Here is a 19,701-nt window from a genome sequence, read left to right on the forward strand (position 1 = left end):
TAAAGCCAATAAAGTTAATCAAAAAGTAAGGCAACTAGACTCAGTACGGGCTGTAGAGAGAGAAGAATGTAGATTAGCAGTGCTTGCAAAACTGCCCAAAGTAGAGTCCTTCCACTGGGTGAAAGTGTGACAGCTGACAATGGCCAACCCAGCCCCTTCCCAGAGGGAGGTGAGTGATGTGTGTACTTATTTTAAAGGTTTAAAATTTTTAAATATTCATTTACAGTGTTTCACAAGTTTATTTTAAAGGTTTCTTGAAGCAGTGATACCCTTAGAAATATCCCACTAACTTCCAGCTTCCAGACACAAAACAACAAAGTAAAGGGAGAGAGAATGATCTGAACTATGAATACACCAAGAATGAGGACAATGAAAAGTAAATAAACACATTAACAGAATGATGACCTGTATCAAATACTGTGCAGTAGTACTTTGAAAACTGTAAAGTGATATCTGTGCTATTTAATCTTCATTAAAAGTCACAGCTCCAAGAGCTAGACAGTTCTTTAAATATCCTCTAATCCAGTGGGGTTCCCAAACGTGGCTGATATTAGAATCATCTGAGGAGCCTGTGAAAATATATTTTCCTGGTCTGCCCCCTCTAACACATCCATCTGATTCAGTTCATCTTGAATGAAGCGCAGGAATCTGTATTTTAAACTGCTTCTCGGGTGATTCCAGCGGTAATTAATGGGCCTCAGCTATGATCCAATCACTCATCCAATAATAATTAGCAGCAGCAGTCAGTCAAAGAGTGTTTGCAAAACAAATGACAAGAAAAATTCAAAAGACAAGCAACTACTAATTATTCTGAAATTATTTAAATCAGACATAGATCCTCTCTATCACTCTTCTCTCTTACAACTCCCCATGGACACAGGTTGTAATCAGCTAAATGTGACTAATCTCTGGAGCCCACTAAGTGATTATGATAGTCATTCTGGGCTCCAGCAATGAAGCAACCTGGGGATGATTAGAAACAGCTGACTGGCCATGCTGGCCAGCAAATGACTCCTTCTTCCTTCAATGCTGCCCTGAAGCTGGGTGCCTAGTGAAAGAAGGTGGTTCTTCCAGAGACACACAGTCCATCTCTGGTCAAAGAAACAGAAGAAACTAACTTTCTCTGACAGAATCTTCTCAAAAGCTGTCGGAGAAGTCAAGCTTCCAAATCAGTCATCCCCAACCACCAGTTGTGCTCAAATGAAGGCTGTCAAGGACACACAAATGCCGGACTTCCCTGGTGATGCAGTGTTTAAGAATCCACCTGCCAATGCAGGGGACACAGGTTCGAGCCCTGGTCCAGGAAGATCCCACATGCCGTGGAGCAACTAAGCCCATGTGCCACAACTACTGAGCCTGCGCTCTAGAGCCCGTGAGCCACAACTACTGAGCCCACGCACCATAACTACTGACGCCCGCACGCTCTAGAACCCATGTGCCGCAACTACTGAGCCCATGTGCTGCAACTACTGAAGCCCACGTGCCTAGAGCCCGTGCTCTGCAACGAGAAGCCCCCACTCGCCACAACTAGAGAAAGCCCATGCACAGCAATGAAGAACCAACACAACCAAAAATAAAAATTTTTAAAAATTTTTTAAAAAGTATACACAGATATAGAAAACACTCAGAAATAATCATAACTGCCATTTTACTTATGAACTAGCCACTGTAGTCAGCATGAGCCTCATTTCATAAAGGTCAGGAAACAGAGGCTCAAAATATTATGTAATTTGTTTACATGATACAGCTTATAAAAGGCAATACAGGGATTTAAATTTGGGCCTTGTTGTCTTCAAGGCCCATACACTTAATTATTACGCCAAACTAAGTTTCCCACTCTTCCAGGCAAACTGGTAGATGGGGGTGGAGAAGACAGTGGCAGTAAAGCCCAGAAGAAGCACCAGATGATCTTCAGCTTCCCATCACATTCAGACTTCACACCTGGGCTCTCCACTTAAGGTAAAAAAGAAAATTATTGAGAAAATAATGGGTAAAAATCACTTTGCAAATGAAAGACTACTGTTGAAATATAAGGGGATTATTATTATTATTTATTTTGCCAGCCATTAAACTTTCATTTTTAGGAAAAGGGAACAAAAATAAATTTACTCACACTTTAAAATGCCTTTGAGTTTTGCCTTCAGTTCAAAATGTACCTAAATGTACAACACTATAACTGGAAGGCTCTTTAGGGTCACAAAAGAAGCATAAAGGAAGTTTTAGTAAAGTGGAGAGAGTTGAACTGTTAGAAACAAACTGAGAAAACTCTGGACTGTACTTGCCAACCTTGGAACCTTGCCTCGCCTAGGTACACAGAATAAACACAATGCACTGCTTTTACACAAAAAACAGAGGGTGGGAAAGGCGGAGGTGTGGACGTTTTGAAGGAAGGTTTTCTCAAATGTCCCACGCCAAGCAAAATTAGCACAACTTCGCTTTTCTGTTTCAACCAGGTGTTTTTTTTTCCCCTCCCAGTATAGTAAGAAACTTTTTGAGCAGTAATTTTTGGAAAAGTTGAGATTTTGTGTCAGAAACTATGCAGGAATAAAGGGCTAGTCCAGTGCCCTTGGAAAAGAGCTGTGATTTTTTTTTTTTTTTTAATTTATTTATGGCTGTGTTGGGTCTTCGTTTCTGTGCGAGTGCCTTCTCCAGTTGCAGCAAGTGGGGGCCACTCTTCATCGCGGTGCGCGGGCCTCTCACTATCGCGGCCTCTCTTGTTGCGGAGCACAGGCTCCAGATGCGCAGGCTCAGTAGTTGTGGCTCACGGGCCCAGTTGCTCCGTGGCATGTGGGATCTTCCCAGACCAGGGCTCGAACCCGTGTCCCCTGCATTGGCAGGCAGATTCTCAACCACTGCGCCACCAGGGAAGCCCAAGAGCTGTGATTTTTAAGCTACCTCCAGCTTTGCCACAAGGCCTAGGAAATTTACCAAAATAATTTTTTCTAGGTAATTTTATTTCCTTCAATATACTTGTAATATCAAAAAAATTTTAAATGAACAGTTTGCTTTAATATTCAGAACAAAACAATTTTTTAATCACCAGAAATGTCTAAGGGAATTTTTCAAAGAACACTTTGAAATATATCCCCGTAAGAATGTACTATTTTCACCTCACACCAGTCAGAATGGCCATCATCAAAAAATCTACAAACAATAAATGCTAGAGAGGGCATGGAGAAAAGGGAACCCTCCTACGCTGTTGGGGGGAATATAAATTAGTACAGCCACTATGGAGCACAGTATGGAGATTACTTTAAAAACTAGAAATAGAGCTACCCTATGATCCAGCAATCCCACTCCTGGGCATATATCTGGAGAAAACCATAATTCAAAAAGATCCATGCACCCCAATGTTCATTGCACAACTATTTACAATAGCCAGGACATAAAAGCAACCTAAATGTCCATCAGCAGAGGAATGGATAAAGAAGATGTGGTACATATATACAATGGAATATTACTTAGCCATAACAAAGAACGAAATAATGCCATTTGCCGCAACATTGATGGACCTAGAGATTATCATACTGAGTGAAGTAAGTCAGACAGAGAAAGATAAATATCATATGATATTGCTTATATGTGGAATCTAAAAAAAGGGTACAAATGTACTTACCTACAAACCAGAAATAGAGTTACAGATGTAGAAAACAAACTTATGGTTACCGGGGTAAGGGGGGGAGGAATAAATTGGAAGATTGGGATTGAAATATACACACTACTATATATAATATACACACTACTATATATAAAATTGGTAACTAATAAGGACCTACTGTATAGCACAGGGAACTCTACTCAATACTCTGTAACAGCCTATATGGGAAAAGAATCTAAAAAAGAGTGGATCTATGTATATGTACAACTGATTCACTTTGCTGTACACCTGAAACAAACACAACATTGTAAATCAACTGTACTCCAATAAAAATTTAAAAATTAAAAAAAGAAGAATGTACTATCTGTTTAGAGGAAATGTCAGTAAAGAAGACATTCCAGGCAAGACTAACAACAGAATGAAGGCCAAGAGCTGGGATAAAGCAAGAGGTGTGAAAGGAACATAAAGCAATAAAATCTGCAACTGCAAAGCCAATTAACAAAGACCCTAAGTGGAACCCTATTACACTGTTGGTGGGAATGTAAATTAGTGAACACACTATGGAAAAGAGTATGGAGGTTCCTTAAAAAACTAAAACTAGGGACTTCCCTGGTGGTGCAGTGGTTAAAGAATCCACCTGCCAATGCAGGGGACACGGGTTCGAGCCCTGGTCCAGGAAGATCCCACATGTTGCAGAGCAACTAAGCCCATTCGCCACAATTACTAAGCTCTAGAGCACTCGAGCCACAACTACTGAGCCCGCACACCACAACTACTGAAGCCCGCGTGCCCTAGAGCCCACGCTCCACAACAAGAGAAGCCACTGCAATGAGAAGACCGCACACTGCAAACGAAGAGTAGCCCCCACTCACCACAACTAGAAAAAAAAAAGCCTGCATGCAGCAACAAAGACCCAACACGGCCGAAAATAAATAAATAAATTTATTAAAAACAAAAACAAAACTAAAACTAGAGTGACCATATGATCCAGCAATCCCACTCCTGGGCATCTATCCAGAAAAGATGAAAACTCTAATTCGAAAAGATACATGCACCCCAGTTGATAGCAGCACTATTTACAATAGGCAAGACATGGAAACAACCCCAGTGCCCACCAATGGAATATTACTCAGCCATAAAAAAAATGAAATACTGCCACTGAAGAATATCATACTGGGATTTCCCTGGTGGTCCCGTGGTTAAGACGCCGAGCTCCCAATGCAAGGGGCCCGGGTTCAATTCCTGGTCAGGGAACTTGATCCCACATGCCGCAACTAAAGATCCCGCGTGCTGCAACTAAGACCCAGCACAGCCAAATAAATACTTAAAAAAAGAATACCATACTAAGTGAAGTCAGTCAGACAGAAAAAACATATATTACATGATTATCACTTAAATGTGGAATCTAGAAATAATACAGATCGATCTATACACAAAATCAAAATAGACTCACAGATATAGAAAACAAACTTACTGTTACCAAAGGGGAAAGGTGGGATAAATTAGGAGTATGGGATTAAAAGACACAAACTACTATACATAAAATAGATAAGCAACAAGGATTTACTGTATAACACAGAGAACTATTCAATATCTTGTAATAACCTATAATGGAAAATAATCTGAAATTATATACATATATATATATATAAAATATCGGAATCACTTTACTGTACACCTGAAACTAACACAATATTGTAAATCAACTATACCTCAATTAAAAACGAAACAAAACAGGTACAACTACAAAACACTAAAATAAAATTTTAAAATGCATGACGACTCAAAGTGACAGTGAATATCTTGCCTGCCTATAAGATGGGCAACATGACCCATAACACTTTCTATAGGGTGATGGGCAACTACATTTTCTGAGAGGAATGTTCACATACCACTGTTCTTTGCTTGTTTGGCAAAAAAACACGGATAGTGTTGCTTGTCTTAGAAGGGTCCGTAAGTTTGCCATCATCTGATGCCCGACGCTGATAGCCAAACTGCTGAACTATCGTAGGGGAGATGCAGCTGGGGCCATCAAACACCGCATCTTTGAATCCAAAACCATTGCTGATCGTCTTCCAGGCCCCCTGTATGTGCTCCATTGATGCAGCTTACACAATACTTAAACCTGGTAAAAATAAATAAATAAATAGACAAATAATTAGAATTCTTGAACAAAAGTAATTAACTCAACAATACAATATACAGAGTAATTGTGAAAACAGTAGTATGTGGGCTTTCTTGTAGGTGACATCTTCTGCTTAAATAAATTACTCAGAAAACTTCTATTTTAGTATATTTCCATAGAATATTTCATAGACAACTCAAAAATTAGCAAAATGGGGATTAAAGATCTAAAGACTCATCAAGAGTTATACCACCAGTTAAAAGCCAACCTGGAACTATAAGCCCAGGTCTCTTGACTTCTTATTCTAATAATGGGTGGGCCAAAAGTTTCATTCGGTTTCTTCCATAAGATGGCTCTAATAGCACTTAGTTGTCTTTAACTTCATTTGAAACAATTTTGTTAGACTGTATGTGACAGTTGTCATATCAGCGTGCATTTAAAACAAGACTTATCAAAATTGGTGAATTTTTTTAGGGCTTCCCTGGTGGCGCAGTGGTTGAGAATCTGCCTGCTAATGCAGGGGACACGGGTTCGAGCCCTGGTCTGGGAAGATCCCACATGCCGCGGAGCGGCTGGGCCCGTGAGCCACGGCTGCTGAGCCTGCGCGTCTGGAGCCTGTGCCCCGCAGCGGGAGGGGCCGCGATGGTGAGAGGCCCGCGCGCCGCGATGAAGAGTGGCCCCCACTTGCCGCAACTGGAGAAAGCCCTCGCGCGAACCGAAGACCCAGCACAGCCATAAATAAATAAATAAATAAATAAATAAATAAATTAAAAAAAAAAAAAAAATTGGTGAATTTTTGTGTAGCCATGTTAATGTTGAAGATGGAAGGAAAAGAGCAACATTTTCGGCATATTATGCTTTATTATTTCAAAAAAGGTAAAAATGTAATTGAAATGCCAAAAAAGATTTGTGCAGTATATGGAGAAGGTGCTGTGACTGATCAGACGTGTCAAAAGCGGTTTGTGAAGTTTCGTGCTGGAGATTTCTCACTGGACGATGCTCCACAGTCGGGCAGACCAGTTGAAGTTGATAGTGATCAAATCGAGACAGTAACTGAGAACAATCAACGTTATACCACGTGGGAAATGGCCGACATACTCAAGATATCCAAATCAAGCACTGAAAATCATTTGCACCAGCTTGGTTATGTTAATCGATTTGATGTTTGGGTTCCACATAAGTTGAGCGAACAAAACCTTCTTGACCATATTTCCGCATGCAGTTCTCTACTTAAATGTAATGAAAACATTGTTTTTACAACAAATTGTGACGGGCGATGAAAAGTGGATACTGTACAATGATGTGGGACGGAAGAGATTGTGGGGCAAGCAAAATGAACCACCACCAACCACACCAAAGGCCGGTCTTCATCCAAAGAAGGTGATGTTGTGTATATGGTGGGATTGGAAGGGAGTTCTCTATTATGAGCTCCTTCCGGAAAACCAAACGATTAATTCCAACAAGTACTGCTCCCAATTAGACCAACTGAAAGCAGCACTCGACAAAAAGCGTCCAGAATTAGTCAACAGAAAACGCATAATCTTCCATCAGGATAATGCAAGACTGCATGTTTCTTTGATGACCAGGCAAAAACTGTTACAGCTTGACTGGGAAGTTCTGATTCATCTGCTGTATTCACCAGACATTGCACCTTCAGATTTCCATTTATTTAGGTCTTTACAAAATTCTCTTAATGGAAAAAATTTCAATTCCCTGAAAGACTGTAAAAGGCACCTGGAACAGTTCTTTGCTCAAAAATATAAAGAGTTTTGAGAAGATGGAATTATGAAGTTGCCTGAAAAATTGGCAGAAGGTAGTGGAACAAAACGGTGAATACACTGTTCAATAAAGTTCTTGGTGAAAATGAAAAATGTGTCTTTTACTTTTACTTAAAAACCGAGAGCACTTTTTGGTCAACCCAATACTTTTTCAATTCCACTTCTCTCCTTCTTTTGTTACTGTGTATTAAGCATGAGCAACTACACTTGAGTATGAGTAACACATTAGTACTATGAGAAATTTAAAAAAAAAAGTGTAAGCCATAACTTTCTGCCTTTGAAGAAGAAAAAGAAACTAGTATTCTAGGATATGTTAGACACTTAATATATAATCTCATTTAATCTGTGTAAGGACCCCAAAAGATTTTAAATCCCTTCCTCCAACCACCCTTTATTTTTTAAACAAATAAGGCACAGAAGAACCATGCTACTTGCCCAAGAACACCCAGTTGATAGGTAAACTAACCAGATTCTCTATCTGTTTATATTTAAAGTACATGAACTTTCCAACATAACATTCGGAGTTCAGTTTTAGTGCAGAAACAAAGCTTATAAACCGAAGCAAGGAGAGACAGTTACCTAACAAAAAATAATCAAATGTTTTAATCGGGCAACAAGAACACTGTAATGAAAGTCCATAGATAGTCACACAATGACAATAAGTCAGATACTCTGCAGTGAGGACGTGCAATGCCCTGATGCTGATTGGGAGTCAGCAACCATGCAGAAGTGAGAGGTATTTATTTCCTCCTGTAGAAAACAGTGAGGTTGACAGGGAATCCCATCCTTCTCAAGCCTTACTCCTTCAGAAAATTGTTTTATCTTATTATTAGCATTATTAGCAATAGTTACCATTTACTAGGTGCCTACTATTATGAAACAGTATATACTGCATACATCCCACTCATATTACCCAACCTGATCCTTAGAGGATACTCTAGGTAGGAATTACATCCCTATTTTTACAGTCGAGCTTTAGCGGGCAGAGGTGGGATTCAGAATTGCGCAGCTCTATCTGATTCCAAAGCCCTTAACCTTCTCATATATAACACTGACACTTGAAATCATTTAGTCAGAGCTAAAATGGCCTAGAGTTAATCCAAACATCTTGTTCTTAACCAGAAGTTTCTGTCTGAATACGCATTATGTACTATGCTCTTTCTCACATCACATGCCTGAAGCAAAAGAGGACAATAGATACTAACTATTCTTAGCTGACAGCTGAGAAAACTAGAGAAGTTTAGAGACTTAAGACCACTACCTGGCATTACTCTCAGAGTCTTGGCTCAACTGTTTTGGAAGAGAATATGGTAAAAAACTATAAGTTTTGAAACATTCTTAAAGACTGATCTGCTAATTCAATATCACTCTAGGAATTTATCCTACAGAAGTATAAGGAAAGTGTATAAAGATATATGTATAAGCATCTTCATTAGAGCATTGTTCATATCCTTAAAAAATTGGGGAAAAGACCAAATACTTAACAATAGGGAATTAAACAAATCATACTAATTCCCACGTGATAAGTAAAGTAGATCTGTATGTGCAAAGGTGGAAAAAGCTACCCAAGACAAAACAAAAAATGACAAATGTAGTTTGAACCTCTTTCATACTAATCTAGAAAGAAGGAGGGAAATCTAGAGTCACAGAGAAGTGAGAGGGGCTTCCCTGGTGCCGCAGTGGTTAGGAATCCGCCTGCCAATGCATGGGACACGGGTTTGAGCCCTGGTCCGGGACGATCCCACATGCTGCGGAGCAACTAAGCCTGTGCGCCACAACTACTGAGCCCGCGTGCCACAACTACTGAAGCCTACACGCCTAGAGCCTGTGCTCCGCAACAAGCGAAGCCACCGCAATGAGAAGCCCGTGCACCGCAACGAAGAGTAGCCCCCGCTCGCCGCAACTAGAGAAAAGCCTGTGCGCAGCAATGAAGACCCAACGCAGCCAAAAATTAAAAAATAAGTAAAATAAATAAATTTATTTTTTTAAAAAGTAACACAAACCTATTTTTTTTTAATTTAAAAAATAAAAATAAAGAAGTGAGAAAATATAGAATAATAAAGTACCAATATTTCAGCAAGATGATTAGGAAATTTTTACTTTTTATATATGTTTACTTTTTGCTTTTTTATTTTACTATTTACTACAAACATCTATAAGCCTATTTTATTTATGCAAAGGGGAGGGGCAGGACAAAATCCTACACCCTTCAAGTGGCAGGGCCATGACGCACTGCCTCCCATTTCTGGCACCTCTACCCAAGCCCCAACACACTCCTAACTCTATCCCTTCATTACCACGAGGTCACTTTTTAGGGGCATCTACAAGCTTCTCTTTTCCCTAGACCTTTTTCCCCAATTAAAGAGGAAGACTCCTTTGAACAACTCACTAGCCTGAAATGATGTGGCTCATAGAAGCAGCCAGGGCAATCTTAAAAATGCAACTTATCATTTCCCTCCCCTGTATAAGACTCAGAATAAAAGCTAAACTTCTTTCTGAACATGCCAAGCTTCACACCTCAGCACTTTTGAACTTTCTGTTCCCTTCATCTAGAAGGCGAAAACCTCCAGAAACAAGCAAGTTGGCTTTTTCACATCATTAAGGTCTTCACCTAAAAGACCCCTTTAGAGACACCTTCTCTCTCCACCCTAGTCAGAAGACCCCACTCCCCTACCGCCATCAAATAACCCTTATTTTCTTCATGCCACTTACCACTAATGTTAACTGTCTACAGATTTTGTTCAGTACCTCCCATCCCCTTTCTGCTCCATGCCAAGCTTGCCAGTACCTCCTGCCAATCTTGTTCACTACTGTATTCTTAGCCCTTAATACAGTACCTGGAACACAAGCACTCAAATATTTATTAAATGAATTCAGCTAGGAGCCAGAATAATGCTGCAAAAAATATAATTTTTTTTAACAGAAAAGACCTGTCAAGAACTAGTAAATGTGAATTAAATCTCCAGTTGGTAGTACACCTTTAAAAAATACCTACTATTCAGCAAAAGACAAACTGCAATAAATTGCATTCTGTATTTAATTGTGAGGGAAGACTGTATTACAATCTATTGGTTAAAGAACCCACTTACAAGACTTAACTGTAGACTAAGTCCAAGATCATAGTTATTTTATGACAAATGCTGTTTTGTAGGCACTTGGAAAATAACAGTGCTGGTGCTTAGTAGAGAACATACTACAATAACTGTTAATAAAAGCTGATAAAATAAATGCAAATCCAGTTTAATTCTCAAGTTTTTGATTATTTATCATTCATAATTTTTAATTTTCCATGTCTATATCAAGACCACTTACAGGCTGAGAAGCACACTAAGGCAGTGCCTCCCAACCTTTTTCATTTCACTCGTAGAAAATGATGGATCCTATTTGTAAGGCATGCCTACATAAGCAGACAAGCCCAGAAAGGCCAAGGCCCCTACCAGTTGCCCCAGGACTGACCTGTTTATCATAGGAAGCTCTAAGGCAAGGTACTCTGTAATCAATTAACAAGAAAGGGTTCACATCTAAAAACAAGAAAGAAGCATCTTCTAAAAACCATACAGCAGGACTTCCCTGGTAGTGCAGTGGTTAAGAATCCGCCTACCCCACGATAGTGAGAGGCCCGCACACTGCGATGAAGAGTGGCCCCTGCCTGCCACAACTAGAGAAAGCCCTCGCACAGAAACGAAGATCCAACACAGCCATAAATTAATTAATTAATTAATTAATTAATTAATTAATTAAATTTAAAAAAAAAAAGAATCCGCCTACCAATGCAGGGGTCACAGGTTTGATCCCTGCTCCAGGAAGATCCCACATGCCACGGAGCAAGTGGGCCCGTGCACCACAACTACTGAGCCTGCGCTCTAGAGCCCGTGAGCCACAACTACTGAAGCCCACGCACCTAGATCCTGTGCTCTACAACAAGAGAAGCCACCACAATGAGAAGCACGTGCACCACAACGAAGAGTAGCCCCCGCTCGCCGCAACTAGAGAAAGCCCACATGCAGGAACGAAGACCCAACAAAGCCAAAAATAAATAAACAAATAAATAGAGGAAATTGTTCGTGTTCAGAGCAATTTTTAAAAAAAAGATAACTTTGGTAACAAAAAGTTATATGGAATCTAATTTTAAAAGCTCATTTCTGTCCAATGATTAAAAAGTAATCTTTTTTAAATAACTCTTCACATACACAAAACAGTAGCTTTATTATGACAAAAGTTCGCTGACCTTAAACACTTATATGTTTATAGTTATATATGGTGAGACAGCCTGAGAATTTGTATTCAACAGACTACACATTTACCTTCTACCAGAAAGGACACAGCATATTCATAATTTCACTTATTACGAAAGTGAAATTCTATAAATTTAGGAAGTCTACAATTTACTTAACGTGAATTCTTCTAGCCTGTTCTAGAATAGGATATTCTAAAACACTCTAGAATAGGCTAGGCTCAACTGGTTTTCAAGCTGCTTCCTTCTGCATTCAGACCTCCTCTCCTCCAACCACCCCCATTACAGAGCACCTCAGAAATCAAAAAGCCTAGATTCTACTCTACTTTGCTTCCTCCACCCCTCTTCCATTAAAGATTTGCCACAATGGGCTTAAACCCAGATTCAGTCTCTGAAAGACACCAGGGGATAGATATCTTATGACAGAAAAAGGGACAACTCATTAATTGCTAGATATCTTAGCTTTCTGTAGTTACCCACTCAACATTTGTCAATCATGAGTAGATCAAAATGTCTCTAAATTTATTTTTTCTAGCATAATTCCTGAAGCTGGCAGGTTCCATAGGTTCACCAAAGTTTGCCTTTTATTGACTTCATGCTTCATTCTGTCACACTGGAGTTTGAAGAAACATTCACTTCAGCCATGTAATTCATGATTTTTTACAGTCTGAACTCTTTTTCAAAGCTACATCTTTCTATATCAAAATGTCTGTTTTTATTATCATAGTTCACCTCTCATAATCATTCAACCTCATTTATTCTCTACATGAATATTCCTTTTTAGAAAGTTAGAGAATGATACCTTTTCTACATCTAAGTTAAAAAGTGGTTTATAAATTCTAAATAGTACTGAGTTTGGGAGCAAACAAAATAACCAAACTAGAAAGACACACAGCCCTGAATTATGCAGCAAGAGGACTCAAGGAAGAGTCAAAGACCAAACCCCTGAATCTTGAGATCCATTTCAGTTGCCTTCTTTGGGCCCTTCTGGTTGGTACAGTAGTGCTCCACCTTAGAAAGTTTTGCTTTCTGCAGTTTGTTACCAGTGGTCAACCACGGTCTGAAAATATTACATGGAAAATTCCAGAATGAACAATTCCTAAGTTTTAAATTGCATGCTTTTCTAAGCTTTTTGATTTCTGAGTAGCGTCATGAAAACTCACACCAACCCGCTCTCTCCTGCCTGGGATATAAACTCACACCAACCCACTCCCTCCTGCCTGGATGTAAATCATCCCTTTGTCCACAGCACATCCACACAGTATACTCTACCTGCCCTTTAGTCATTTAGCAGCCTTCTGGGTTATCAGATGGGCTGTCTCAGTATGGCAGTACATGTGTTTAAGCAGCCCTTATTTTACTTAACAATGGCCCAAAAGTGCAAGAGTAGTGATGCTGGAAATTCGGATATTCTCTTACTGTGCCTAATTTATAAATTAAACTTTATCATAGGTATATATGTATAGAATAAAATAGTACAGAGTTCAGTATTATCTGCACTTTCAGACATCCACTGGGGATCTTGGAAAGTATCCCTCACAGATAAGGAGGAACTACTGTATAACTAAAATAGCACCCAATATGTTTCGAACAAGGACAGAATAAGTACCTTCTTAATAGCCAGCTTCCTCAAGGAAGACTTCAAAAACTCAAGTCTCTTTCTTTCCTAGACTGTAACTCAGCACTTTTTCAAGCTGTGGAGAATGACCCATAAGTGTTCAGAAAATCATTTTGGTGACTCATGACCAGCTTTGTCAAAAAATAAAGCAGAGCACAATATAACCACATAGTAAGAAATCTTTGATTCAGGTACACACACATTATAAAATGTATTCCTTAGTGTGGAACACTACTAAGTTTGAAAGCAATTGGTGTAATTCTAAAGCCCAGAATTCCTACCAGAGCTTCCACTGATTTCCCAAATGCATTTATCCACACAAAAGACATCTTCTTGCACTTGAATGATAAATTTTTTTTAAGGATCCATCTAGTCTTAAATTGTCTTTCTTAGCTCTACCAATGAACTCTCTCCATGTGTGTGCTAATTCCACCTCATGTTACATTTTAAAATAGTCGTTTCTGACGATCCAAAACCTATGGGATGCAGCAAAAGCAGTTCTAAGAGGGAAGTTTATAGCTATACAAGCCTACCTCAAGAAACAAGAAGAATCTCAAATAAACAATATAACCTTACACCTAAAGGAGCTAGAGAAAGAAGAAGAAACAAAACCCAAAGTTAGTAGAAGGAAAGAAATCATAAAGATCAGAGCAGAAATAAATGAAATAGAAACAAAGAAAACAGCAGCAAAGATCAATAAAACTAAAAGCTGGTTCTTTGAGAGGATAGACAAAATTGAAAAACCATTAGCCAGACTCATCAAGAAAAAGAGGGAGGGCTTCCCTGATGGCGCAGTGGTTAAGAGTCTGCCTGCCAATGCAGGGGACATGGGTTCGAGCCCTGGTCTGGGAGGATCCCGCATGCCGTGGAGCGACTGAGCCCGTGGGCCACAACTGCTGAGCCTGCGCGTCTGGAGCCTGTGCTCTGCAGCGGGAGAGGCCGCGAGGGTGAGAGGCCCGCGCACCGCGATGAAGAGTGGCCCCCACTCGCCGCAACTGGAGAGAGCCCTCGCACAGAAACGAAGACCCAACACAGCCAGAAATAAATAAATAAATAAATAAATAAATAAAAAAGAAAAAGAGGGAGAGGACACAAATCAGTAAAATTAGAAATGAAAAAGGAGAAGTTACAACAGACACCGCAGAAATACAAAGAATCCTAAGAACCTACTACAAGCAACTCTATGCCAATAAAATGGACAACCTGGAAGAAATGGACAAATTCTTGGAAAGGTATAACCTTCCAAGTCTGAACCAGGAAGCAACAGAAAACATGAACAGAACAATCACAAGTAATGAAATTGAAACCGTGATTAAAAACCTTCCAACAGGGGCTTCCCTGGTGGCGCAGTGGTTGGGGGTCTGCCTGCTAATGCAGGGGACACGGGTTCGAGCCCTGGTCTGGGAAGATCCCACATGCCGTGGAGCAACTAGGCCCGTGAGCCACAACTACTGAGCCTGTGCGCCTGGAGCCTGTGCTCCGCAACAAGAGAGGCCGCGATGAGAGGCCCGCGCACCGCAATGAAGAGTGGCCCCCGCTCGCCGCAGCTGGAGAAAGCCCTCGCACAGAAACGGAGACCCAACACAGCCATAAATAAATAAATTAACTGATTGATTAATTTAAAAAAAAAAAAAACAAAAAACCTTCCAACAAAAAGTCCAGGACCAGATGGCTTCACAGGTGAATTCTATCAAACATTTACGGAAGAGCTAACACCCATCCTTCTCAAACTCTTCCAACAAATTGCAGAGGAAGGAACACTCCCAAACTCATTCTATGAGGCCACCATCACCCTGATACCAAAACCAGACAAAGATACTACAAAAAAAAGAAAATTACAGACCAATATCACTGATGAATACAGATGCAAAAATCCTCAGCAAAATACTAGCAAACACAATCCAACAACACATTAAAAGGATCATACACCACGATCAAGTGGGATTTATCCCAGGGATGCAAGGATTCTTCAATATATGCAAATCAATCAATGTGATACACCATATTAACAAAATGAAGAAGACAAACCTTATGATCATCTCCATAGATGCAGAAAAAGCTTTTGACAAAATTCAACACCCATTTATGATAAAAACTCTCCAGAAAGTGGGCAAAGAGGGAAACTACCTCAGCATAATAAAGGTCATATGTGACAAACCCACAACAAACATCATTCTCAATGGTGAAAAACTGAAAGCACTTCCTCTAAGATCAGGAACAATACAAGGATGTCCACTCTCACCACTATTATTCAACATAGTTTTGGAAGTCCTAGCCACAGCAATCAGAGAAGAAAAAGAAATAAAAGGAATACAAATTGGAAAAGAAAAAGTAAAACTGTCACTGTTTGCAGATGACAGGATACTATACATAGAGAATCCTAAAGATGCCACCAGAAAACTACTAGAGCTAATCAATGAATCTGGCAAAGTTGCAGGATACAAAATTAATGCACAGCAATCTCTTGCATTCCTATACACTAATGATGAAAAATCTGAAAGAGAAATTAAGGAAACACTCCCTTTTACCACTGCAACAAAAAGAATAAAATACCGAGGAATAAACCTACCTAGGGAGACAAAAGACCTGTATGCAGAAAACCATAAGACACTGATGAAAGAAATTAAAGATGATACAAACAGATGCAGAGATATACCATGTTCTTGGATTGGAAGAATCAATATTGTGAGAATGACTATACTACTCAAAGCAATCTACAGATTCAATGCAATCCCTATCAAATTACCAATGGCATTTTTTACAGAGCTAGAACAAAAAATCTTAAAATTTGTATGGAGACACAGAAGACCCCGAAGAGCCAAAGTAGTCTTGAGGGGAAAAAATGGAGGTGGAGGAATCAGACTTCCTGTCTTCAGACTATGCTACAAAGCTACAGTAATCAAGACAATATGGTACTGGCACAAAAACAGAAATATAGATCAATGGAACAGGATAGAAAGCCCAGAGATAAACCCACACACCTATGCTCAACTAATCTATGACAAAGGAGGCAAGGATAGATATACAACGGAGAAAAGATAATCTCTTCAATAAGTGGTGCTGGGAAAACTGGACAGCTACATGTAAAAGAATGAAATTAGAACATGCCCTAACACTATACACAAAAATAAACTCAAAATGGATTAGAGACCTAAATGTAAGACTGGACACTATAAAACTCTTAGAGGAAAACATAGGAAGAACACTCTTTGACATAAATCACAGCAAGATCTTTTTTGATCCACCTCCTAGAGTAATGGAAATAAAAACAAAAATAAACAAATGGGACCTAATGAAACTTCAAAGCTTTTGCACAGCAAAGGAAACCATAAACAAGACGAAAAGACAACCCACAGAATGGGAGAAAATATTTGCAAATGAATCAACGGACAAAGGATTAATCTCCAAAATATATAAACAGCTCATTCAGCTCAATATCAAAGAAACAAACACCCCAATCCAAAAATGGGCAGAAGACCTAAATAGACATTTCTCCAAAGAAGACATACAGATGGCCACGAAGCACATGAAAAGATGCTCAACATCACTAATTATTAGAGAAATGCAAATCAAAACTACAATGAGGTATCACCTCACTCCTGTTAGAATGGGCATCATCAGAAAATCTACAAACAACAAATGCTGGAGAGGGTGTGGAGAAAAGGGAACCCTCTTGCACTGTTGGTGGGAATGTAAATTGATACAGCCACTATGGAGAACAGTATGGAGGTTCCTTAAAAAACTAAAAATAGAATTACCATATGACCCAGCAATCCCACTACTGGGCATATACCCAGAGAAAACCGTAATTCAAAAAGACACATGCACCCGAATGTTCATTGCAGCACTATTTACAATAGCCAGGTCATGGAAGCAACCTAAATGCCCATCAACAGACGAATGGATAAAGAAGTTGTGGTACATATATACAATGGAATATTACTCAGCCATAAAAAGGAACGAAACTGAGTCATTTGTTGAGACATGGATGGATCTAGAGACTGTCATACAGAGTGAAGTAAGTCAGAAAGAGAAAAACAAATATCGTATATTAATGCATGTATGCGGAACCTAGAAAAATGGTACAGATGAGCCAGTTTGCAGGGCAGAAGTTGAGACACAAATGTAGAGAATGGTCATATGGACACCAAGGGGGGAAAACTGCGGTGAGGTGGGGATGGTGGTGTGCTGGATTGGGCAATTGGGATTGACATGTATACACTGATGTGTATGAAACTGATGCCTAATAAGAACCTGCAGTATAAAAAAAACAAACAAAACAACTAATACTAAACTTTCATTGGGTTATTTGTATGGAAATATGTTAATATAAATGTTTCAGACATTACATGAAATTTCTAAAAATCTTATATTTGTATTTGTATGGAAATATGTATGTAACTTTCTTTTTAACGTTCTCTTCTGGATCGTCAGAGATCCAGTCTCTGTATAGCATGAGAACCTTAAAAGGTACAAAGTAGGTTTCTGGAAGTCTGCTCTTGAGGGCAGCCCCTGAGTAGAATTCTATACACCTCTATTGAGGCTTTGGGTCCTCTGTGATGTTCTTCAGGTAAAATTCTCCCCATAAAGCCTCCCTTCTTTGCTCCCTATTCATAAAGAATTTACCACTCCCTCCTGTTTTTTATGTTATTCACATGTATGTTATTAATAGCCCTTCCCACCCCGAACTGTAATTATTTATTTACATGTCTGCCTCCCTACCTGACTATAAGCTCCTTGAGGACAGAGTACATGCATGCCTCTTTGTTCTCCTTTGTTTCCCCAGAACTTAGCAGGACATCTGACTCACAGGAGTTATTCAACCAAGACTTCAAAACCAACGTGATGGTAGTTGCAGAATCCATAATACATTAAATATTTAAATTTATGTAAATTCTTAAGGAAAATGGCTATTTTAATATGTAATATAAAATTATAACCCCAAGCAAGCATTCATGAAAAACACAAATACTAACAAAGACTAGCTATCTGAACAATAACAATAGTGGTTTGCTCTCTGTTTTGACATCTGCCAAAACTCACTAGGAAACAAGATATAGTCACCAAATAATTTCTTAAAATTCTGTACCAACTAAATAGTAAAAATGATAGTAATATTAGCTAACAGCTACTGAGTTCTTGACATTTCAGTATGTACAATACTACTGAGTACATACTACAGCATGTATAATAATATTGAATTCTTCACATATCATTATGTTAGTATCAGTTCTTTAAACATGATATCTCATTTAAGCCTCCCAAGAACTCTATGAAAGATACTATTATCCTGATTTTGGAGATGAAGAAACTGAAGACCACAAAAGTTAAATAAAATTATCCAAGATTACACAGTAAGCTAGAGAGCCAAGATTACTGACAGAATATCTAAGGTCAAAAGCACTCACAAGTTTTACCAGAGCTTTATTACACCATCATTCTTTACTCTTAAGGCAGATAAGATCAGTGCATCTGTGAGACAGGCTGTTGCTCAGATGAGGTGCCAGATTTCAACCTTGTGGCTACCTGCTCTAGCTTCCTGATACTGGTTCTTTCCTTCCACTCTGGTCATTTGTTTTTATTATACTTTTTAAGACGATATAATTAAATTTGGGCAGGGGAATAAAGGAGAAAAGTTATCCATAACCTTATTCATCCTAACAAAACATTTTTTGGATATCATCTTCTAATATTAGAAGCACAATACATGAATATTTGTTCAAAATCTACTTCCACCATTTATTAGCTGTGTGGCCTTTTGCCAAATTGCTTAACTTCCCCCACACCAATTTTCTCACTCAATCTCTCATGCAATAAACATTACTGAGCAACTATTATGTACCAGACCCTGCTTTACTCTAGATGCTTGGGTTAATTCAGTGAATTAGAGACAAAGACCCCTGATCTCAGGAGAAGCATATCTTCCAGTGGAGGACACACAATAAAGTGAATTATATAACATGATAGTGGATGATAAGTGCTGGGGGAAAGGAGACAAGTTGCAATTTACATAATGAGGTCAGAGTAGGCCTCATTGAGGAGGTAAGAGCTGAGATCAGAAGTCAGGGAGTTTGACCTGCAAGTAGCTGGGGGGGACAGTCAAGGCAGAAGGAACAGCCAGTGAAAACCCTAAAGCAGGAGTGTCCTGTGTACAAGGAATAGCAAAGAGATCATGGAGTTCAGTGAAGTGAGAGTACAGTTGGGGGAAGAGGGACAATGTGGTTAACATACTGTTTTGTAGGTCACCGCTGTAAGGACTCTGCCTTTTACTGAGTGAAATGGGAAACCACTGAAAAGTTCTGAGCAGAGGAGACACACAATCTGCCTAAGATCTTAAAAGGACTAGTC

The 19,701-nt window shown here is 39.2% G+C and overlaps 1 protein-coding gene across 2 annotated transcripts in view; it reads right to left on the reverse strand.

The window, feature by feature from the left end:
* The window catches only part of RAF1 (Raf-1 proto-oncogene, serine/threonine kinase), a 73,087-nt gene that overhangs the window by 24,177 nt on the left and 29,209 nt on the right, over positions 1-19,701 (reverse strand). For both annotated transcript variants that reach the window (XM_036869949.1, XM_036869950.1), the window contains exon 2: positions 5,491-5,723. In XM_036869949.1, coding sequence (XP_036725844.1) covers positions 5,491-5,697 — 207 coding nt within the window. In that variant the 5' untranslated portion in view covers positions 5,698-5,723. The remainder of the gene's footprint in view (positions 1-5,490; positions 5,724-19,701) is intronic.

Source organism: Balaenoptera musculus, chromosome 11 (genome assembly GCF_009873245.2).
Source record: "Balaenoptera musculus isolate JJ_BM4_2016_0621 chromosome 11, mBalMus1.pri.v3, whole genome shotgun sequence".
Taxonomy (NCBI): Eukaryota; Metazoa; Chordata; class Mammalia; order Artiodactyla; family Balaenopteridae; genus Balaenoptera; species Balaenoptera musculus.